The 21,733-nt window shown below is 41.0% G+C and overlaps 1 protein-coding gene across 1 annotated transcript in view; it reads right to left on the minus strand.

The window, feature by feature from the left end:
- LOC145405985 (tectonic-like complex member MKS1) overlaps window positions 1-19,054 on the minus strand; it is a 77,944-nt gene extending 58,890 nt beyond the window's left edge. Inside the window, exons 1-4 of the mRNA XM_080277167.1 lie at window positions 18,923-19,054; window positions 16,615-16,818; window positions 13,184-13,334; window positions 1,329-1,402 (exon numbers count right to left, since the gene is read on the minus strand). Coding sequence (XP_080133293.1) covers window positions 1,329-1,402; window positions 13,184-13,334; window positions 16,615-16,818; window positions 18,923-18,990 — 497 coding nt within the window. The 5' untranslated portion in view covers window positions 18,991-19,054. The remainder of the gene's footprint in view (window positions 1-1,328; window positions 1,403-13,183; window positions 13,335-16,614; window positions 16,819-18,922) is intronic.
- Between the last annotated feature and the right edge of the window lie 2,679 nt (window positions 19,055-21,733).

Below are 21,733 nucleotides of genomic sequence, written 5' to 3' on the forward strand. Positions count from 1 at the left end.
GCTAAGGCTGCAGTGTGTGGATAAGGAACAGAGTGAATTTTTCTGTCTGAATGCTGGATTGAAACAGGGATGTGTCATGACTCCGTGGTTGTTCAATCTGTATATGGATGGGGTTGTAAAAGAGGTACAAGGCAGGGCAGTGGATGCTGGAGTGGCCCTAATGAGAGAGGGCAATGTTGGGAACTTCCTGTACTGTTGTTTGCAGATGATACTGTATTATTATGTGAAAATGAAGGGGAACTGCAAGGCTTAGAGAATGAGTTTGGGAAAGTGGGTAAGAACAGGAATCTAAAGGAGAATGTAGGGAAGAGTGTAAAGTTATGGTCTTCGTGAGAAATGAGGCCATTGAATGTACAGTAAGGCAGGATGACAAGGAAACAAAAAAATGTGAATGCAATTAGTACTTGGTTAGTGTGATAAGTAAGGATGGAAGTTTGGAGGATGAAGTGCTTGAAAGGGTTCAACAAGGAAGAAAGGTTGCTGGTTCTTTGAATGGCAGTGATAAGAAATAGGGAAGTGAACATGGAAGTAAAAAAGTCACTGCATGACAGTACTGTGATACTAACTCTAAAGTATGGAAGCGAAGGTTGGACCTTGTTGGAAGGAAACAAGTCAAAAGTGAGAGTAATGGAAATGAGTTACTTGAAAGGAGCATGTGGAGTCACATGGAGAGACGGACTGACAAATGAGGAAGGGAAGGAGCATTGTGGTGTGGATGTGGATGTGACAGAAAATATTAGGAGACATACACTGAGGTGGTTTGGCCATGTGGAGAGGATGAAGAGCGAGAGACTAATGAGGAGAGTGTATGTGAGTGAGGTGGAGGGGGGGGGAGGGAGGGGGAGATTGAGGAAGAGATGGAGGGATGGAGTGGAGAGGTACATGAGAGACAGGGGGGGGGGGTGAACTGAGGGGAGGGCAGTGAAATGGTGGGGACAGGGCGACATGGAGGCGATTTGCTCGTGGCCTCCCCTTATGGGACTGAGGCATCTGGCAACAGACAGATATACAAAGGTATCACGAAAGTAGTCTTCAATTATTTCACCGTTTTCCACTAAACATTATAATGTCTTACTACCCCAAATTAAACTACACTATTTTGTAAGTATGTACATATGTATGTATGTACAGTATGCTGCATTAATCATTTTACCAGTCTGCCAATACCTGTTGATGGACAATAAGCTATTCTTATAAAATGTGGCTGCTAAAGACAATACATATGAATCAAAATACTGTACATCAAAGTAACCACTCTAAAATATACTTCTGGCCTTATACATTGGTAGAGATTGCAGTGATGCAAGAACAGAACCACCTTATGGTACCTGGCAACATTTCTTCTCTGTCTCAGCCAATTCTCAGGCTCCACCTTCTTGGATGTGGAGGCTTTCTGCCAGTTCTGCTGAGTCAGGGAAAGAAGGTTCAAACTCAGTACAGTTATATACCAATAACAGTGATACAATCTTATTCTCCAACATATGCACTGTAATATCATGTGCGTGTGTGTGTGTGTGTGTGTGTGTGTGTGTGTGTGTGTGTGTGTGTGTGTGTGTGTGTGTGTGTGTGTGTGTTCTTACCTAATGTATCTTTACAGGAATGAGTCAAGCTCGTTCTGTCCCATGTCTTAAACCATATTTATCATACATATCCTTAAAACTGTGAATTATTTTGGCACACACTATTTCATTCGGTAGAGCATTCCACTGATCAATTGCTCTATTTGGGAAACTAAATTTCCTTAAGTCTTTATCACCTCTCTTCTTATGCAGTTTTTTGCAGTGTCCTCTTGCTGATGCTTCCCCATAGGTTAAGTAATCATTTATGTCTATTTTCTCCTTCCCTGATATGCATTTATATAGCATAATCATGTCACCTCTTCTCCTTCTCTCCTGTAGTGTTCGTAGATTTAGTTTATTTAGTCTTTCTTCGTAGCTTAGATCCCTTAAGCTTGGTACCCATCTTGTAGCGGCCCTTTGAACTTTTTCAATCTTGTTTATGTGTTTTTTGAGATGAGGACTCCAGACTGCTCATGCATACTCCAGGGTTGGTCTGATAAATGATGTTATTATCTTTCTTAGCATGTCTTCATTTATGTATGTGAATGCTATTCTCATATTTGCAAGCAGTGTATACATGTTCCGTACCTTCTCACTGATGTGGTCAGCCGGAGATAGTCTGGTATTGATAATCATACCTAGGTCCTTCTCTCTTTCTGATGTGTGTAGGGTTTTATTTCCTAACATATAATCCCAATCAGGTCTTTTTCCACTTTTACCAAACTTGATTACATGACACTTGTCCACATTGAATTCCATTTGCCATGTATTACTCCATTCATGAAGTTTATTAATTCTTCTTGTAGCTCTTTACAAGAGTCTGTGTTAGTAATTCTCCTTTGTATTTTTGCATCATCTGCAAACATATTTAGAGAGCTTTCATTTCCAGTGTTACTGTCTATATCATTTATATACACTAAAAACATGATTGGTACCAGCACTGAGCCCTGTGGTACTCCACTAGTCACTTCTTTCCATGATGAGTAATTTCCCCTAAGTACTGTTCTCATTTCTCTTTTCATGAGAAAATCTTGCATCCAACAATACAGTTTCCCTCGAATTCCTCCTTGATAGTACAGTTTCCATAAAAGTCTTTGGTGTGGTACTGTGTCAAATGCTTTCTTGAAATCTAAATAGTTACTGTCCACCCATCCTTCTCTTTCCTGTAATGTGTCTGTTATTCTGTCATAGTAGCTCAACAGATTAGTAACACATGATTTTCCTTTTCTGAAACCAAACTGTCTTTCTGTTATCATACTGTGTTCTTCTAGATGATTTACCCAAGCTTTTCTTATAAGCTTTTCTAATACCTTGCTTACAACAGTGGTTAGTGATACTGGTCAGTAGCTGAGTGGATTTTGTCTATTCCCTTTCTTGAATAAGGGAACAATGTTTGCTGTCTTCCACATATCAGGTAGTTTCCCTTGACTCAAGGATTTCTTGAAAATTAAAAATAATGGTTTACTTAACTCCTTTGCACATTCACGTAGTAACCAACATGAAATTTCATCAGGACCATTTGCTTTTCCTCTGTCTAATCTACTTAACTCCTCCTGTGTTACTTTTTCTGATGTTTGTATATCTGGTAGTATGTGTGGGCATGCATGTTCCACATAATCCCTCTCAAAAAATTTTTCCTCTGTAAAAACTGATTGGAAATTCTTGTTTAGTGCTACACAAATATCCTTCTCTTGTGTATAGGTGATTCCCTCGTCCGTAATGGATTGTATTTTATCTTTTACTTTGGTTTTGCTTCCGATGTAGCTGTAAAATAGCTTCGGTTGATCGCTACTTTTATTTATGACATCCTCCTCAAACTGTTTTTGGGCTTCACTCCTTATTCTTGTATAATCGTTTCTTGCCTGTTTGTAATTATTATATGCCCTTTCACTAGTGTGTCTTCTGTATCTATTCCACAACAAATCTCTTTTTTCTTTTGATTTTTACATTCTGTATTGAACCATTTCTGTATTTTCTTTTCTGCTTCTTTGTGCTGTGGGATGTACTTCTGGACTCCTATTTCATAAGGTTCACAGAATTTTTTATATATAGCATTTAAATCTTGTCCTCTAAGCTCCTTTCCCCAATCAATTTCTAAGAAGTACTTCTTTAGGTCATGATAGTTTCCCTTTTTATAGTTTAAGCTCTTTTTGTAACTTTCATTGCTGTTAACTATGTCATATGCAATCCTGAAGTTGCAATTTAGTACTGAATGGTCGCTTTTGCCGAATGGAGGGTGGTATATTAAATTGTCATCATCGTTTTCTTGCCTAGTAAATATGAGATCTAGCATTAAGGGTACATCGGGTCCTCTTTTTCTGGTGCTTTCCCTTACATGTTGTGTTAGGAAAAACTCTTTCACGAGATCCAGGAGCTTTTGGTCCCAACAGCTTTCTTGGCTTATTATATCTAGAGTATTCCAATTTATATTTGTATCAAAATCTCCAGTTAGTATAATTCTTTCCAATTTCCCTTCCATTTTATGTAGTAATGCTCTTAAACTCTGAATTGTATTCTCTGCCAGGTCCTCATATTCGTCTCTTTCCCATGTGTTTGACTTGGGTGGCATGTACAAATTGGCTACAATTACTTTCCCTTCAGATGTATTGATCTCTACTGCGATCAGTTCTACTGGTGAGGGTATATCTAGTTCTATTTCTTTGACTTTTAGATTTTTCTTAGTTAATATTATAATTCCTCCTCCTTTTTTTAAGTTCCTATCTCTTCTCCATGTATTATATTCCTCAAAGTTTAGGATGTCATTTGATATCCTTGGTGTTAATTTTGTTTCAGTTAGGCATATTATATGTGGTTCATTTTCTCTGACATAATCATTCATCTTTAATAATTTAGATACCATTCCATCCACATTTGAGTACATCAACTTAATCATCTTGTTTATATACTTGTCATGACATGGTTCTACTACCTTCCTCCTTTTTATTCCCTCCTGTTTATGTACCACTTTCGTACCTGCAATCCTATTGCTTTGTAAAAAAAAATGTATTCTTCTCCTCCTCTGATCTTCCCTCACTTTTGTTTTTGCTTCCTCCCTCTTCTCTTTCAGTAATTCCAGTTCCTCTTGTGTTAGGCATCATTTTATCCATACAATTTTGAACTCCTCTTTTTCCATATGTTTCTTTGCATTTTTTAGTATCTCCTCCATGGTGTTTACACTCTGGAAGGTTACCTTTAGGGGTCTTGCCTTGCATCTCTCGTATTTCCCCAACCTTTTGTGTTCCTCTATGTCTTTACTACAGATTTCCTCTGATTCTTTCAATATGCTCATTACATTTGCCATCTCCTTTTTGTCTCTTGAGATCTTGTTTTTTACTTCTTCCTCTTCAATACCAGTGATTACTATAGATTTGTTGATATCTACTGAATCTCTGACTAACTTAGGATTGTTTTGGATTATTCTTTTCACTTCCTATTTAATGCTTTTTTCTTTCACCTTTGTTTCTAAGTCTTTCTTTACTTTCACCATTTCAGCATAAGTGGTTTGCACATCATTTTTATAACTTTGCACAGCTTCATTCATCTGTGTTATCTTCTCCTCAATATCACTGCTCTGGTCTATCACACTGCTTACTTGCCTAATTGTCTCTGTATCATTTTTTAACTCTTCCATATTACTCTCGTGGTTGACTACTGTACTTGCCATTTCACTAATTTTTCTCCTAAGTGAACCCAATTCTACTATCAGCTCATCTATGATTGTGTCTTTCTTGTTGACTTCCTTTCCTAATTTTACTATTTCTTCCTTTTGCAAGTGCATCTGTTTCTTAATTTCATCAATCTCATTTTGAAAAGCCATCTCTAGCCTGTGTACTCGTTCTACCAGTTTATTGTGAGTCTCCATTTCAACCAGTTCTTGGTAGAAATCATCGTCCTGCTTTCTATCTTTATCCCTTTTCTTTTCCAGATTTGCTTTACTAAAGTATGTATCCATTTTGCAATACTAAAAGTACAGAGTATGTACTTACATTTCCCGTGCTGCTGTAGTCTAAGCAAACCTCAGCTGACTGAGCGTTCTTTCGTCTTGGTTCTCTTTTCTGTTTGAACAAGTCTTGTTTAAACTTTTTTTTTTTTTTTTCTTTTAATAATGAAAAATTATTTAGTCTAACCTGGTACAGAGCTTGACTCATATAAAGATACTAATTTAGGTAATGCCGCTGGCCGTGTTGGTTCGGTATGGAGCGCCGATGTCGTACATCTGCCTCCTTTGACTCCCTGTGTGTGTGTGTGTGTGTGTGTGTGTGTGTGTGTAGTGCGATAAAAAAGAAGATACATGGATATACTTATATACCTTGATATACTACAAACTACACAGTACAAGTAGTACAGTCAGCAAAAAAAATTTACTGCAGGTCTCTAAGTGTGATGTGAGCTGGTGATATGGAAACAATGTATGAGGAACTGCTAACAGACATACTTTTAACAGCCAGTTATTTACAGGGATGATGACAAAAATATGTACCAACTGGCTCAGTACATACAGCATTTCTCTAGTCAACTACTTCAATCCGACAACATGTTTTAACTTCAAAAAATATTCTTGCTATCTCCCAATGACTGTACTTGGCTTAACTCATAGACTGAGACAGGAGGGGTGGGGTATGCGAAATAGGCTCTGTGATGTGGCAATATGATCAATTTAGCAACCACTGCTAAAATATTTCAAATGTATTCCACCATCTTGGAAAAGATATTACTGCACACAACTACCCATAAAATTCCAGTATTTCTTATCAACTCACCATAGTTGTGTTCTTATTATGGTCGGAAATTTTCCAGTTGGCAGGAAACCTGCAACTATACAGTATATGTGGGACTCACTCCTATCACAGCTTCAGTGAGCTGCCAGTTAGTCTAATAAGCATAACTTCAGCATGATATGCTACTTTCAATAATTTTTTTCATCTTTCCCTCTTTTCCATTAATCACTGTTGGTCTCATTAAAAAATGAGCTTTTATGACAGGCTTGTGGGAAGGTAAACGGATCAGGAAGTTCAAGAATTTTGTTTAATGTAGGTAGTTATTTTGTTTTGGGTTGAACCTAGGGGTGGGAAGGAGAGATGACAGAAAGATTAATATCCTAAAAAAACTGCATGATGCCACTCCTACAAGAAACTTTGTGGTGCACTGTTAAAAATCCCGCTCATATGAGGCAGGCCACATACCATCTGAGTTGACTCATACGAGATAAGTTGCATGCCATGGGTTAACAGGGACTTCTCAGAGTGGAGGCGTTATATCATAATAAACTGTACATTAATTCCTTCACTACAAGAGGTGTCCCCTGAAATGTAATGAGCCACTTACCTCAACAAAAGTAAAGTGCTTTAACTGTGATATACCTCAATAAAGACCAATTAAAATAAATTTCCTGTGCTTCCATTTCTATGATGCTCAATACAGCTAAAGCACTGTAGATAGTGACTTAGAAAAGTGCCTATCCACACTTCAGTATGCCCTCTTCCATCTCATACCCATAAAACTGGTCTTTGATTAAATATTTCACAGGCATTTTTTTTTTTCTTTTTTTCTGAAAATTTTTAAAAATCCAAGCACCGTAATTTTTTACTATTGCACATACAATATACTCCATCACATTCTATGCAAACCATTATGATAATTTTTCCTTTTCCTTGTACGCACTGCAGACTTTCTCAATACCACAGTTCAAGGAATAAGCAGAATGGAATCATCTGGTGGTAGCATTGTTTCATTTGTTCACTTCATTTATAAAGGTTTCAACATATCTTCATGCATCTGAATGGTGATTCTCCACACTATTTGATCTCTAGCAGCCCTTCTTTTCTACAGATGGAATTAATAAAAGGTGGAAATGGACCACAGGCCCTATCCACAGTCCTGAGCCCAGATGGGAGGGTCTGGGACAGCCCCAGCCCTATCCCAGCCCAAAGCAATGCTGATAGAGCCTGACCAATGCCTCCCCTCATGTCTGCCATTAAGTACTGTAGCAGGGTCAAAGCTTTCTGGCCACAAGTCCTTGCTGGCACCAACTCCTGTGTTGCAGGAGGGTACGATGTGTGATAAGTAAAGTGCATGTGGTGTAATGAACTGTGGAGTGTGGACAGTAAGAGGAAATATGTTTGGGAGAGTATGCTGGCCTACTCTCCATGCTAGTGTCACTCTGGGAATAAGTCAACAAATGGAGATGGTCTGGAGCTTGTCCTGAGGGCTAGTGAAATGGAAACTCTAGCTCTTCCTATCACCAGCTTTCTATCCTCCTTGGGAGTACCACCCTGATTGGTTGGAGCTATATCCCTCTCCCTAACAGCATGAACTGAGCAAAAACTATTCTCACACTGAAATGTTAACAGCAAACACTAGGACAGTGTTAGATGTGTAATATTTAACAAACAATGTTAATGATATACATCTGACATTCTGTAAAGCAACTCATGACCAGAGATAGAGACATGAAAACTGAAACTGCTACAATACCAATATTGTCAGTGAGTCTTTCTCATGCTTACCGACATATTAAGTTTTTAGCACTTAATCTGAAGCTGCAAGAAACCACAAAGCATTGTTACCCTTGTAAAAGAAAAACAAAAATTTCTTGATAGGTGTTTCCCAATTATCAACTTTTGGTACAATCCCAGTTCTATCTCACTCTTCCTCCCCATTCCACTATCCTCTTCCCTGCACTCTCTCCCCAGCCTTCTAACTTCCTACTCACCCCTCTGTCCTCTCCCTCTCAACTCCTTCATCCTCTCTCTCCCCAACCCTCTCTCCTCTCCCTCCCCATGCCTCTGTCTTCTCTCTCTCTCCACCCTTTTGTCTTCTAACTCCCCACCCCTCCATCCTCTCCCTCAACTCCTCTGTCCTCTCCCTCCCCATCCCTGTGCTCTTCCTCTGCTCCCCTCTGTCTTCTCCCTCCCCAACCCTTCATTCTCTTTCTCCCCACCCCTCATTCCTAACCCTTTCCAATCCTCTGTGTCTTCTAACTCCCCATCCCTTTATCTTCTTCCTCCTCATCCCTCTGTCCTCTCTCTCCCCATCCCTCTGTCCTCTCTCTCCCCATCCCTCTTTCCTCTCCCTCGCCATCCCTGTGTCCTCTCCCTCCCCATCCCTCTGTCCTCTCTCTCTCCTCCCCATTCCTGTGTCCTCTCCCTCCCCTCCCCATCCCTCCATCCTCTCCCTCCCCTCTGTATCCCTCTGCCGTGTCCCTGCCCATCCCTCTGTCGTGTCCCTGCCCATCCCTCTGTCCTCTCTCCCCATCCTCCTGTCCTCTCTTTCCCCATCCCTCTGACCTCTCTCTCCCCATCCCTCTGTCTTCTCGCTCCCCATCCCTATGTCCTATCCCTGCCCATCCCTCTGTCCTCTCTCCCCATCCTTCTGTCCTCTCTCTCCCCATCCTTCTGTCCTCTCTCTCCCCATCCCTCTGTCCTCTCTCTCCCCATCCCTCTGTCTTCTCCCTACCCATCCCTGTGTCCTCTCCCTCCCCATCCCTCTGTCCTCTCCCTCCTCACTGCGCTGATCCATGTAATCACTGGGTACTTCTCTTCTCAATCTGCATCTAACTGTGACATGAAGCAGTTGTACTAAAAATGACATCATCTTCACCATCGGCTATCTACAGTATTGGCTGCACTGACAAAATATCAGATTACAAGCATCAATTATTGCAGGCAACTGGTTCCACATAAATGCAACAAATAAGTAGTTTGAGAATAGAATACATGATAGATAAGACCATGTAAAGAATTCACCTTGTTCAAACTTTCCAAAATCAACCCTCCCTTTAACCCGCCATGTAACGGCTATTTTTAGCCGTCTGGGTAACCCCAGTGCCAACCATTTTTCGACCTATCTTTTTTTGGCTAAAATGATAGATTTTGATGTGGAAACAACGAACTTTGCCATTAAAATGCTCACCGAAGCTCGAAAATGAGTTTTACTGAGTCCTGCATACTCGTGTACAGGTATAGCCGCTCTCTCACACTCACCACGTACGTGAGAGAAAGCCGTTTTCTTTATAAGGTATACTCAGGTATTTATGCTGGGAAGGTATAACAATGTTCAGTACACTTTTCTGATCACTTATTACTTCAGTATCTATCACAATTTGCGTGTCTTTCTCACTGCGAATGCATTATCTTACACTTACTTGAAGATAGGTACAACCTGCCTTCATTACATAAAGTCCTGGCACTTACAAGAAGGTATTTACAACTTGACTTCACTATATAGTCCTTACACTTACAAGAAAATTTTTACAACTTACACTTACAGTGCTCGTCAGAAGTATGGAGCGCCCTGCGTCCCTCCTGAGAAACAAACCTTTCAACATTGAGAAAACATATAAATAATGCATTTTATTTACCTTTAGTGCTTCGTAGGGTAGCCTTTACGTTTCTTCACGGACCTGAGACGTCTTGGAAGTGAAAGGGCGAGGCTCCTGAGGTGCTGGAGCGGTATTTTGTCCCAGGAGTCATGAATGGCGGCTTCCAGCTTAGGCAGAGAGCTCACGTCCTTCCCTTGGAGACTCTTCTTTACGAGGTACCAGAGGTTTTCAATCGGGTTGAGGTCTGGGCTATTTCCTGGCCAGTCTGTCATGAATGATACCTCACAGTCACGAAGCCAATTGGTGACCGATTTGGCCTTGTGGGCAGGTGCACCGTCCTGCTGAAACACTCGTGCACCTGTTAGCTCGAAGGAGTCTGGTAAATGATCACACAGAAGCTCCAGGTAAACATCCTGATTCACTCTGAGGTTCTTGGGAAGTACAACAAGCTTCCCCAAACCCTTCCCTGAGAAACAACCCCATACCATGAGTGAATCAGGATGTTTAATTGTGCTTTCTACATACCGTGGGTCAATTGGGTCACTACCTTTGCGTGCTCCTCTGTTACAGGTAACACTAAACGTTGCCTCATCAGACCACAACACTGACAACCATTGCTCCTCACCCCAGTTTAGATATTTATTAGCAAAGGCAAGCCTACGAATTCTCTGGCTGCTAGAGAGAAGAGGCTTTTTCACAGGCCTGTGACTTGTGTAACCAAGCTCATGCACCCTACGAGACACTGTTCTCACTGACACCTCACCAAACACTTCTGGGTTGCTCTCCTTAATTTTCCTTGCACTCACACGAGGATTAAACTCCACTGCACGTTTTAAAACATTAACAGACCTTGGGGAAGTTTTCCTAGGCCTACCAGACCTCGGTTTCTTTGTGGGAACTTCACCACTGTTTTCCTCCCGAAACCGCGCACACCAACGACGCACTGTCGATCGTGCCACACCAACCAATTCACTAATTTCCTTTGTCTGGTGGCCTGCCTCCTTTAGAGCAATGATCTGGGATATGATTTCACTCGATAGTTCACGGGTAGGTGCCATAGCAAAGTTTTAAAGGCCAAAACACTGTGGGACACTCGGTAAAAAATGGCGCAATTTGAGAGGGACACTCGGCGGAGTTCCTCTCTCTCAGGCAGCCCGTGGGCGACTGAGGCGGGAACCAACCAGCATGTCGGAAGGCCTCAGGCTACCGTGACGTCATGCTCGGAGCTCAAACTTGTGGCTCAATTCTTACCCCCAAAAATGGGTGATTCTTTTTGGGCCATAAGTATTGCGCGCCCGGCGGACAACGCTGAATACTTCTGACGAGTACTGTACATGAAAATATTTACAAAATGCCTTCACTATGTACAGCACTGGGAGAGGCACACAGGCAGAGTGAGGCAGAGCGAGCATGAGGGGGAGAGCGAGTGAGCGTATGGCCTTGACAGCCTGGGGGATGGTAAGTTACCTTACATGCCTGCCAATTTTTACCCGCGAATCTTGAAAAATGCGGTCAGTGAAGTTTTTTATTTTAGATCGTTTTAAAACAGCACTGGCACAGGCCACGGAATTATGTCAGACCGTTTTAAAACGGCACTGGCATGCAGCGGGTTAATCAGTAAGACCCATTATAATGCCACCCAGGTAATTCTTTAAGTGAGTCATTGCAACAAGATATTATAAAAATGGGGAAAGAGAGAGATGGAGTCTGAAAGGAGAGTGGAGAGCAGTGGGCAAGTTTTTTTTTTTTTTTTTTTTTTTTTTTTTTAACGTGTCCGACTCTGGGCAAAGGCTTCAGGGCCTATTCCCAAATCCCAGTGGTCCTCCTTGGGGCCAAGTAGTCCTCCTACATCTCCACATGTGACCATTTCGGCACTATCACTCACCATCCACATCGAATACATGCTAGGGCTGTCTCATACAAGATTGGTGTACTGGTGTACTGTAAAACAACTGCAAATCCATCACCACCCACCAACAATCATTTCATTTTGTTTTTGAAGGCTCCAACATGCTTGCATGCATCAGCCCTGGACCCCTAATGGCAGCTCTCCATGCTGGCCATGCTGGCAGCTTCCCTATTCAGTCCCTTATCCCTGCAGTCACACTCAGTGACCTCATCCTAGGTCTTTTTCAGTCTACCTCTCACAACCTTACCTACAACATTTAACACTTCTCACTTTCTGCACCCAATTATCATCCCCCATCCTCTCCACATGCCCAAACCATCTCAATCTACCTCTCCTCATCACGACACCAATACACTCCAGTCCCATTCTGCCCCTCAACTCTTCCATCGTAAACCTAGCCTCCCCAGGCCTCACACTCAGGGACGCACTGCACATCCACCTATCATTGTCATTTCTGTATGTTTGAGCCTGCAAATATTCTCTTCCTTTACTCCCCAGGTCTCACTACCATACAGCATTACACTCCTAACACATGCTGCATACAAAGATCCTTTAGCATGGAAGGAGAACACTCTCAGTGTCAGGAGAAGCAACAGCTCCCCGAACTTCTTCCTACCACTCCCCATTCCAGCCACAGAGCTAGCTCCAGCCCCACCTCCAGCACATAACATGTCTCCCAAATAACAAAACTCTTCCACACATTCAAGAGACTCACCAGAAAGTTCAATCCTTTCATGCCTGACAATCTCCACCCGCTCTTCCCAACACACTGCATACATGATATCAGCATTATCTTGTAGTCTACCTCTAATATCATTGCATCTCATCTGCACCCACTTATCACACACACTGCACAAGATGGAATTACTTCCCAACCCCATGTTTATTTAGAGCTATTCATAATGTATATCAAGCCAGATTTTCATACATGCTAACACTTTGTTTTGTTTCATTTATAAAGGCTCCAATATGCTGCTCTGTCTCTGGCAGCATCCCTATTTAGTCCCTTATCCCTGAGGTCACATACTATGATCTCATCCCAGGTTTTTTTTGGTCTGCTTATCACAACCTACCCCTAACATTCACACTTTTCACTTCCATAATTATAATCAACAAGGTAAATGAGTCTGCAATGAAGTGGCAAGCACTAAAATTACAATAACAGTTCCTCAAAGGTAACTGCATTTCTCTGGAGGAAAGTGATATTAAATTATTTAACCAACTGAAAACTACTAGGCATTTAATTATATTTCTGCCCAATAATGCAAGTGTCCTTTTCAGAGACAGACCTAATCTTCATCAGTTTTTATGTCCTCTCTCTGTACACCAAAAAAGATGACTCTCTATATGATTATGCACAACAGTTCATCTGTACAGCGGTGTAGTCATTCTTACCTGAAACTGATAATTGTCGTGGTGTTGGTATGTAAATATCCGCTGTTTACGTTTTTTGCGTTTCTTCTGCTTAAGGGCCTGCTGATGTTTGGATTTGTGCTGTGGGTCATCTGCATACACTGGCCGGCTGTACTCCACAGTCTCACACGCACTGCCATATGATACAATTTTACAAACATTACTATAACATCCTGATGGTTAAGTGGTCTGACGGTGACTTGTGGTCTAGTGTTTAGATCACCTAATTTGGAACGATAGCCTTGTTATGCCCATAGACTGAAAAATCATGTTCAGTATACACCACCAATGGGAGCAGGCTGGTTCTCTGCTCTAAATGTACTGTACCCAACTGTGGTAAGTCATCCCTGAGTCCTACACCTAGAAGTACTGTAAGTAATATGGGATTAGCTGTCACCATTATTTTTTTCTGCCTGTCAACAGCCAATCCCACATAACCCTCTTCACAGTGTAAGGGCCCAAGATAAGGCTACCACAGTCCATTACACTTAAGGGTAAATGATTATTTACTCGTATTACATGAATACAAAAACTTCAGTCACCTTTTGAAGACCAAACCTGGGTCCGGAACAATTACGGGTGAGTGACCAACTAAGACTCCTTGATGTAATGCACAACCAAATAATCTTCACCTGTCATTTACATTTGAAGCAATATGTTCATAGCTTATCACTTTTATCCCAACCTGCACCTTAAACACTTACACCAACAAGCATCTGTTGCATACAGCGTACAGTAAGATAAACTCATCAATCTGGACACAGCTGCTCCAATATTCATGCATTTGAATGCAATGAAAAAACAAAACAAAAAAAAAGGTCCCCCCAAACAAGAAGAATGAACTTTCTGTACAAAATGATCAGCTATCATTATAGAATGTTCCTCCAAACATGTAACTGGTAATTCGTTTTGTTTATTTCGTTTCATTTTTGAAGGCTCCTACATGCTTGTCTGCGTCGGCCTCAGTCACCTAACATAAAGGTGGTTCTCCACGCTGCTCAATCTCTAGAAGCTTCTCTATTCAGTCCTTAATCCCTGAGTGCCTTGAGAGTAAATGTAGAAAAGAGTAAAGCGATGGTTACTGAGAGAGCAGGTGACTCCCAGAGCGATGTTACAGTGAATGGAGAGAGACTGGAACTTGTGAGACTTCAAATACTGTACCTGGGTGCAGTGATAGAAAAGAGAGGAAAATGTTCAAAAGACGTGGAGAGTAGAGTCAAACAAGGAAGGAATGTAGCTTGTGCCATGAAGGCCTTGATATGAAACAAAGGCTTGAGTGTTGCAGTTGCACGAGGCTTACACGGAGTATTAGTGCCAACTTTAACATATGGATGAGAGACTATGGTGTGGCATGAAAATGAAAAGTCAAGAGTGAGAGCAGTGGAGATGGGACTGCTGAGGAATGTATGTGGAGTACAGAGGGTCGATAGGCTATGAAATACTGTAATTCATGAAAGATGCGGAGAGGAAGTCTGTGGACACCAGAATCGAAGTGAGTGTACAGTACTGAGATGGTAAAGTCATGTGGGGAGAACAGATAACCATAGAGTGGTGAAAAAGGTATATCTGAGTGAATCTGAAGGAGGGAGGAGGCAAAGTAGGCCAAAGAGAAGGTGGAGGGATACGGTGGATGAGTGTGTGAGGAAGATAGGTATGGAAGTCAGTGAGGCTAGGGCACTGACAAGAGATCGAGCTGGCTGGATGAATGTTGTGAGAAGTGCATGATCAGGGATCTGGCACCCATTTTTAACATGACGGCATCTGGATTGACTCAGATATGTTTATGTTAGGCTACAGAATGTGGTGAATTTTTTTGGCCTATCAGGGGGCACTCACCATCCACTCACTCAATGTAGTGCTACTCTCAGGTGTCTGCCCTTTCCTCACCTCCTTCTTTGTTTCCTTCCATCCTCTTCCGTCTTTCTTTCCTTCATTCTTTACTCATCCCTCTGCTTGTGGGTGACTTTACACTCCATCTTCTGTCTTTCTTTCCTTCATTCTTTCCTCTTCCTTCTGCCTGTGGGTGACTCTACACTAAGTGAAAAGCCAAATGGTTTCCCATACACCAGGAAACCATTTACTACACTGGGTGGTAACAATATAACCAAATTTTGGTGCCTGGTGGTTAGTGGGCAAGTACGGCATTCCAACTGAACTGAGCCAGTGAAGGTTTATACCCAAGGTGTGGTTGGGGTTCATTGGCCACATAATGCCACTCAGGGATAAATGAGGCTGATCATTTTCATTTTAAATGTCAGGACCAACTTGCCTAGCCTCAGGCTCCTACGTTCCTCATGGGACTTCTTAGGACTGGATTATGAATGAATGAATGAATCAAGATTCCAGGGGCCTGAATGATGAGTGAATGGAAATGTGGCCCATTGGATTGGGCAAACTTGGGTTGTCTGGACACTGCTACTCCTCATCCTTCCCTAGGATGGGAAAGGAGGTCCAGATGATGATGATGATGATGAGAAAAAGAGACGTGATGATACAAACTTAGCTCAAATCCTGGATGATACAATAAGATAAATATCTATCTATCTATCTATTGCCAGACGCCACAGTCCCGTAAGGGGTGGCCATTTGACTTTGAGTTATTTGTTTTATGGGGAGGGGCACTAATCCTCCACCAACCCACTTGTTGACACGTAGGGAGCATGTATGGTTTGGTTATATGGTTACCACCCAGCGTAGTAAATGGTTTCTTGGCTTACAGGGAACCATTTGGCTTGTCACTCAATGTAAAGCCACCTGTAAAGGAAAGAAAAACAATAAGAAGTGACAGGACAGATGGGAGAAATATGGAGAGAGGAGGGCAGACACAGAAAAAGAATGATAAAGGCTAAGGAAGAAGTAGGCAGCTCTACATCAAGTGAGTGGATGATGGTCGCCACCACCTACCACAATAAGGTAAACACAATTTGGTAAATATATGCAGGATCAAATATCTTTTTTTTTTAAATCAAAATATCTATGTTAATTTAAATATCTTTAAGCATTCTAGAATTAGAGGGCACTGTGTGTGGCATGGAGCACCCATGTTAGCAACTAGAATTTTGAATAAATTCAAATGCAACAGCTTTGAAACTATGTTATCATAAAATCTAAGGATATAATTCATTCAACTTCACACACAGTAATAGACAGGATAATCTTATGCCAATACAAAGAGCATTAAAAGAACAGTCTAGGTCTTCCGATGTTTTTATGGTGATGTGCAATGCAACGGGAAAAAGTTTTCTGTTTGAAGTGGTACATTTATCCTAGCTACCTGTTAACCATTAGTTGAAATACAGTTATACTACTGTAGTATGTTCATAATTAGCTTGTTAATCATGTTACAATACTGTATGATTACAAAGCATTGTAGCATGAAATGACAGTAAATAGTGTACATGGTATGTAAATACCTGAGCAGCTTCTGTTGCCACTTAATGACCATGTGTTGTGTGTGAGATGAAGTGGATTGATGGGGCAGGTGGTCAGTGTCAGTGGAGGTGGAGAGAGACATAAGTGGGAAATCCTCTCCTCTCCCTCCTCCACCTAACTCTCCCTCTAGCACTCGGGGTGAGGCTGCCATTAGCTGGGATCCACTCAACTGCTGCAGTGTCACTCTGCAATAAACAATTACATTAGCTAATAGTTTTTTTACACCATCCAACAACTATAGGCAGTATAAAACTCTTCATTTAATCCCTTCTTCTTCTTCTTCTTCTTCTTCTTCATCTCCTCTCTCTCTCTCTTTCTCTCTCTCTCTCTGTGCTCCCACCAAATACCGGTAATCATATTCATCTGGAAGATTGCTCACAGTGAAGGGATTAACCCGCGCCATCCCGGCGACGTGAATTAACGCGGCAACATTGCAAGGTCCCTAATTTGCACAATTTTCAATTTTCGCGAGTGATTTCGCAAGTGATTTTTGGCACGTATACACGGGACACCTTCCTCTATTCCTCTACAAGATGCCAAGCAGGAACAGTGCCTTACACCACATAACCTCTCCTCCCCCCCCTGCATGCCATTGTCTTGGCAATTCACCTGTTACCAGTGACCTGGCCAATAAAGATATTCAGGGCCAGAGTGATTCCCCAATCGATGAAAATGTGGAGGACAAAGTTCACATAGCATTAGAGGAAGAAACAGTCAGAAATGATGATCAGGTAATGTGGGAAAAAAAAGGTCATGAATGGTGATGAGTTAGTGAGTGAAACAATGCTTATAATGCCTATATTACTGTTTGAAAACCAATATACTCTTGTACTACATAAAATTTGTACCAAGTAAATAAATAAATACTCTTTATGAGTGGATAAAATAGTTACCCTCCCACAGAACTCGTTTTCTTTGGTGCCAGCCTGTTAGAAAACCCAGTCAGGTAAGGAAGTACTCGCACCTAAATCCGGTATTTTAAACCTCAAGTGAGCGATTTCTTTATGAATTTTCGATGTTTCTCACCTAAAGCGGATGTTTGAGCCAAAAAAAAAAAAGGTCCAAAAACGTCGGGATGGAGCGGGTTAATGCACAAGATTCATCTTTTCTTGACACTGTACTGATACCCAAAGTAACTGTAATTTTGTACTTAGTTACAGTATAGTACTGGCAAAATGTACAAATTCAAGAATACTGTGCCATGAAATTATAATCATATTCTCATCTTCATATTACAGAGATACAGTATATACTTCTCATTACAAGTCAGGAATGTGTTTCACACATCCATACAACAGATACTGTAAAGTGGGAGAGGCTGAGTAACCAAGTTTACAGGTATCAGTGGAACTTTGATAAGAGATACCGTAGTTCTTTATTTACTTCGACTTTTTAGCAACAAACAACGATAAAAAGGCAACTTATACCTATAATGAGGGCTTACAGGCGGTGGCTCAATTGGTAGAGAGGTGGCCTGTAGTCCTAACGGACCTGGGTTCAAACCACGCTGGGGCAGGGAACAGTTTAAGGATTTGAATTTCGTAAAAATCAGACTTTACTGATCTACCAAAAGACTCAGCGACATGTCGTGAAAATACCACTGCTAATACCAATACACCAGTCCTGTATGAGACAGCTCTAGCATGTATTCAATATGGACGGTGGGTGTCAGCACCGAAGTGGTGACATGTAGAGGTGTATGGTACGTAGATCTCCTGCATTCGAATGTTGGGAAGAAAAGGGGTGAGAGTCTGCTGACAAACAGGTGCTATATGCATGCCATATTGGAGAGAGATGTATGCAAACAGTTCAGAAGAGCAATAACCATTGAAGTAGCAACTGAAAAGAGATAAAAATGCAACAATGCAGTGAAGAGACAGAAGCTAAAAAGTCAGTAACAAGAGAAGAGTTAATGAGCTGGAAAGGTTTTGACTCAACCCTTCTGAGAAGAGGGTGGGAAGCCCCCACACTGCTACTGTTCTTTAAAGGAAAAAAATTCGGGACAGACATGCCAGCGGTTCAGGTGAGGACAAAAAAAAAAAAAGTATGGTACAAAATGAACAAATCCTTCAATTTAAAAAATATATATATAATAAGTCATAAGTAATTTAATTATGAAACAACTTCAAGTGAAGCAATTTTAAATGGGGAATAACTATTTGGATCAGTACCGTAAGAAGATATCATAACCATCAATATTTCTTCTGCAATACAGTATTACTAGTATGCTCTTTATCTTACCATTCTTAACAAACTGAATAAAAACTTTGGAAATCCTTCAAACATTACCTGATCTGGAGATTCTCAATTTGCTCCTTGGCGAAGTAATATGCACATTGGTCTCTTGCAGGCTCCATTTCAAATAGCTTCTTGCCTCCAATTCATAAATCTAATTACAGTACTGTAATAATAAACAACCGGGCACTTCCATTCAACTCAGTAATGGTCAGAGTATCATCGTACAGTACATTAAGAAGCATACTGCCACTATTATAAGAGAAACTGTTAAGAAATTTTATTCAAGCAATGAAAAATTAAATGATCTTAATGTATTAGGTGTACTTAATCTTTCTACACACACACACACACACACACACACAAACACGCATGCACGCACACACACACGAGAATCACTTGTCAGAGATGCAGCAGACAAAAAAAAAAAAAAAAAAAATGTGTAATTATCTCAGGCTTGAAAGAAAAACATGCCAGTGAGGTCAGAATGAGAAAGGCAAGAACTGAGAAAGGCAGAGCAAACAGTGTTAATAGTTATGGAAGGAAATGACAATGCCCAAGAGGAGATCAAAGAAGTGTTTAGGCTGGGAATATATGTGGAGGCAGGGGCAAGGCAAATCTCAGGCCGTGGTAAATGAAATAAACAATAAGACTTAGAACGTAGCAGATCGGGAGGGATATAAAAATATTGGTATTATTTTACAAGTGGACAATACGCAGTTTAGGAATTTTAGCACAATTAAAGTATAGTATTGTCCCTAAGGATCATAATGAACCCCCATAACCCCATTCGGAAATTGATATTTTCATAGATAATGAATCTAATTTAAATTTCCAAAAAAAACTACCTTGGATCTTCACTCGGCCACTCCGGGTTCAGTTGTTTTTTACTTCATTTTTCTTGGAAAATGCTTGATTTAACCTACTTGTCCAATCAAGGTTCATGATTGGAAAAGAGGGAAAATGAGGCATTTCCAACAAAAATGAAGGTCAGAAACATTCGAATTGCATCAAAAACTGCCAGAAAAATATATTGCACTACCTGGGGGGTGTATTGTCCACTTGTAAAATGACACCCAAAAAGATTGAAAGTGACATATGCTAATGTAGATGGTCTGATCTCAGCAAGGGTGGAAACAGATGATTTTTTGAGGGTAAATGAGCCAGACATTATGTGCTTTGTTGAGACCAAGCTAAGAGAGAATACTGAAATTCAAATGGGAGATGGGGAAGACAAACTATGGAGAAGAGATAGAAAAGAAAAAAAAAAGGGAGGAGGAGTGATGATAGCAGTGAAAAACAGCCTAAATATGAATAGAGTGGAACTGGGAGAAGGTATGGCTGAAGTGATAACCATGCTAACAGAAACCAGAGGGAAAGGCAAGACAGACATCACAGTAGCATATGTCCCCCCTAAGACAAGTGCATGGAATGAGGAGGAATATCAGATGTTGTTAGGCATGGTTAGATATCTTCAGAAAGTGATTGAGAAAAGCAACAACATAATCCTGATGGGTGACTTTAATTGTAAAGAAAGAAACTGGGAGGAGTGGGACTCAGGAAGTAGTGAAGATCCATGGGGCAGCATATGGTTAAAAACAGCACTGAATAATGTAATGACCCAGTGGGTTAAAGAAGTGACAAGATTTAGAGGTAATGACACACCAGCAAGACTAGATTTAATTCTAACCAAAGAACCTGATGCAATTGAATCTCTGAAATATCTGTGTCCAATAGAAAAAAGTGATCATGTAGTGATAGAGTTCCAAATGATAGACGGGAAATGGGGAGACAAGAGATGAGCTATATAGGCATGGAAGACACAACTTTGGGAATGCAAACTTTTCAGGACTGAGAAAATTTTTGAAGAAGGGGATTGGCGAGAATTCAGGGACGCATGAGAGATACAGATGAAGTGGGATATCTTTCTAGACATCTATTATATGGGTGTGGAAAAGTATGTGCCAAAAGTTAGTGGAAAGAGAACTGGAAAAATGACTGGTTCAAGAAAAGGTGAATGACAGCAAAAAAAGAAAGGGCTAAGGCATGAAATGGAAAAAATAGAAGAAGGGAAGGACAGGAGGAAGTAGTTCATACAAGGAAGGTGGAAAGGTTACAAGAGGATGGAAAAAAGGCAGAATGTAAGGGAGAAGTGGAGGAGCGATTGGGTAAGTATGGATTGGAGCAGATCGGGGACATGGAAGGTGTGTGCAAGATATTCACAGAAGAAATCTGTGCAGCATGTGAGGTGGTGTGTGGGGTGAAGAGAAGATGAAAGGGGGTGCAGGGAACAGCATGGTGGAATGAAGAGGAAAGAGAGGCTGTGGCACAAAAGAAGAAAGCATATAGGGAGTGGATGAGAAACAGGGGTGTGGAAGAAGTTGAAAGACGGAAGAGAGAGTTATATGTAGAGAGGAAGAGAGAGGTGAAAAGATTAGTAAGAGAGAGTAAGAAGAGAATGCATGAGGAATTTGGCAGGAATTTGAGTGTAAAGTTCTGGAAAGAGGTAAAGAGAGTTAGACAGGGTGGCAAAGAAGTTAGTCGGGGAGTGAAAGATAAAAATGGTAGATTATTAGTGGAGCAGGGAGAAAAAGTGAGAAGATGGAGAGAAATCTTTAAGGAATTGTTGAACATAGAGAATGAAAGTAATGCAAGTAAAAGCGGCTGGGGAATGGCTGGGAGACACAGGGATGTGAGAAGAGAGGAAAAAATTAGTAGGATGGAAGTTGTGGAAGCAATGAAGAAAGTCAAAATAGCCCCAGGAATTGATAGAGTGTGTGGTGAAATGCTGAAGCATGGGAGAGAGATAGTAGTAGAATGGATGTGAAAGATGTGCAGATTGGCCTGGGAGAAAGGTAGAGTCCT

This window comes from Coenobita brevimanus, chromosome 69 (assembly GCF_032717465.1).
Source record: "Coenobita brevimanus isolate Jiangsu-jjx chromosome 69, ASM3271746v2, whole genome shotgun sequence".
Classification (NCBI taxonomy): Eukaryota; Metazoa; Arthropoda; class Malacostraca; order Decapoda; family Coenobitidae; genus Coenobita; species Coenobita brevimanus.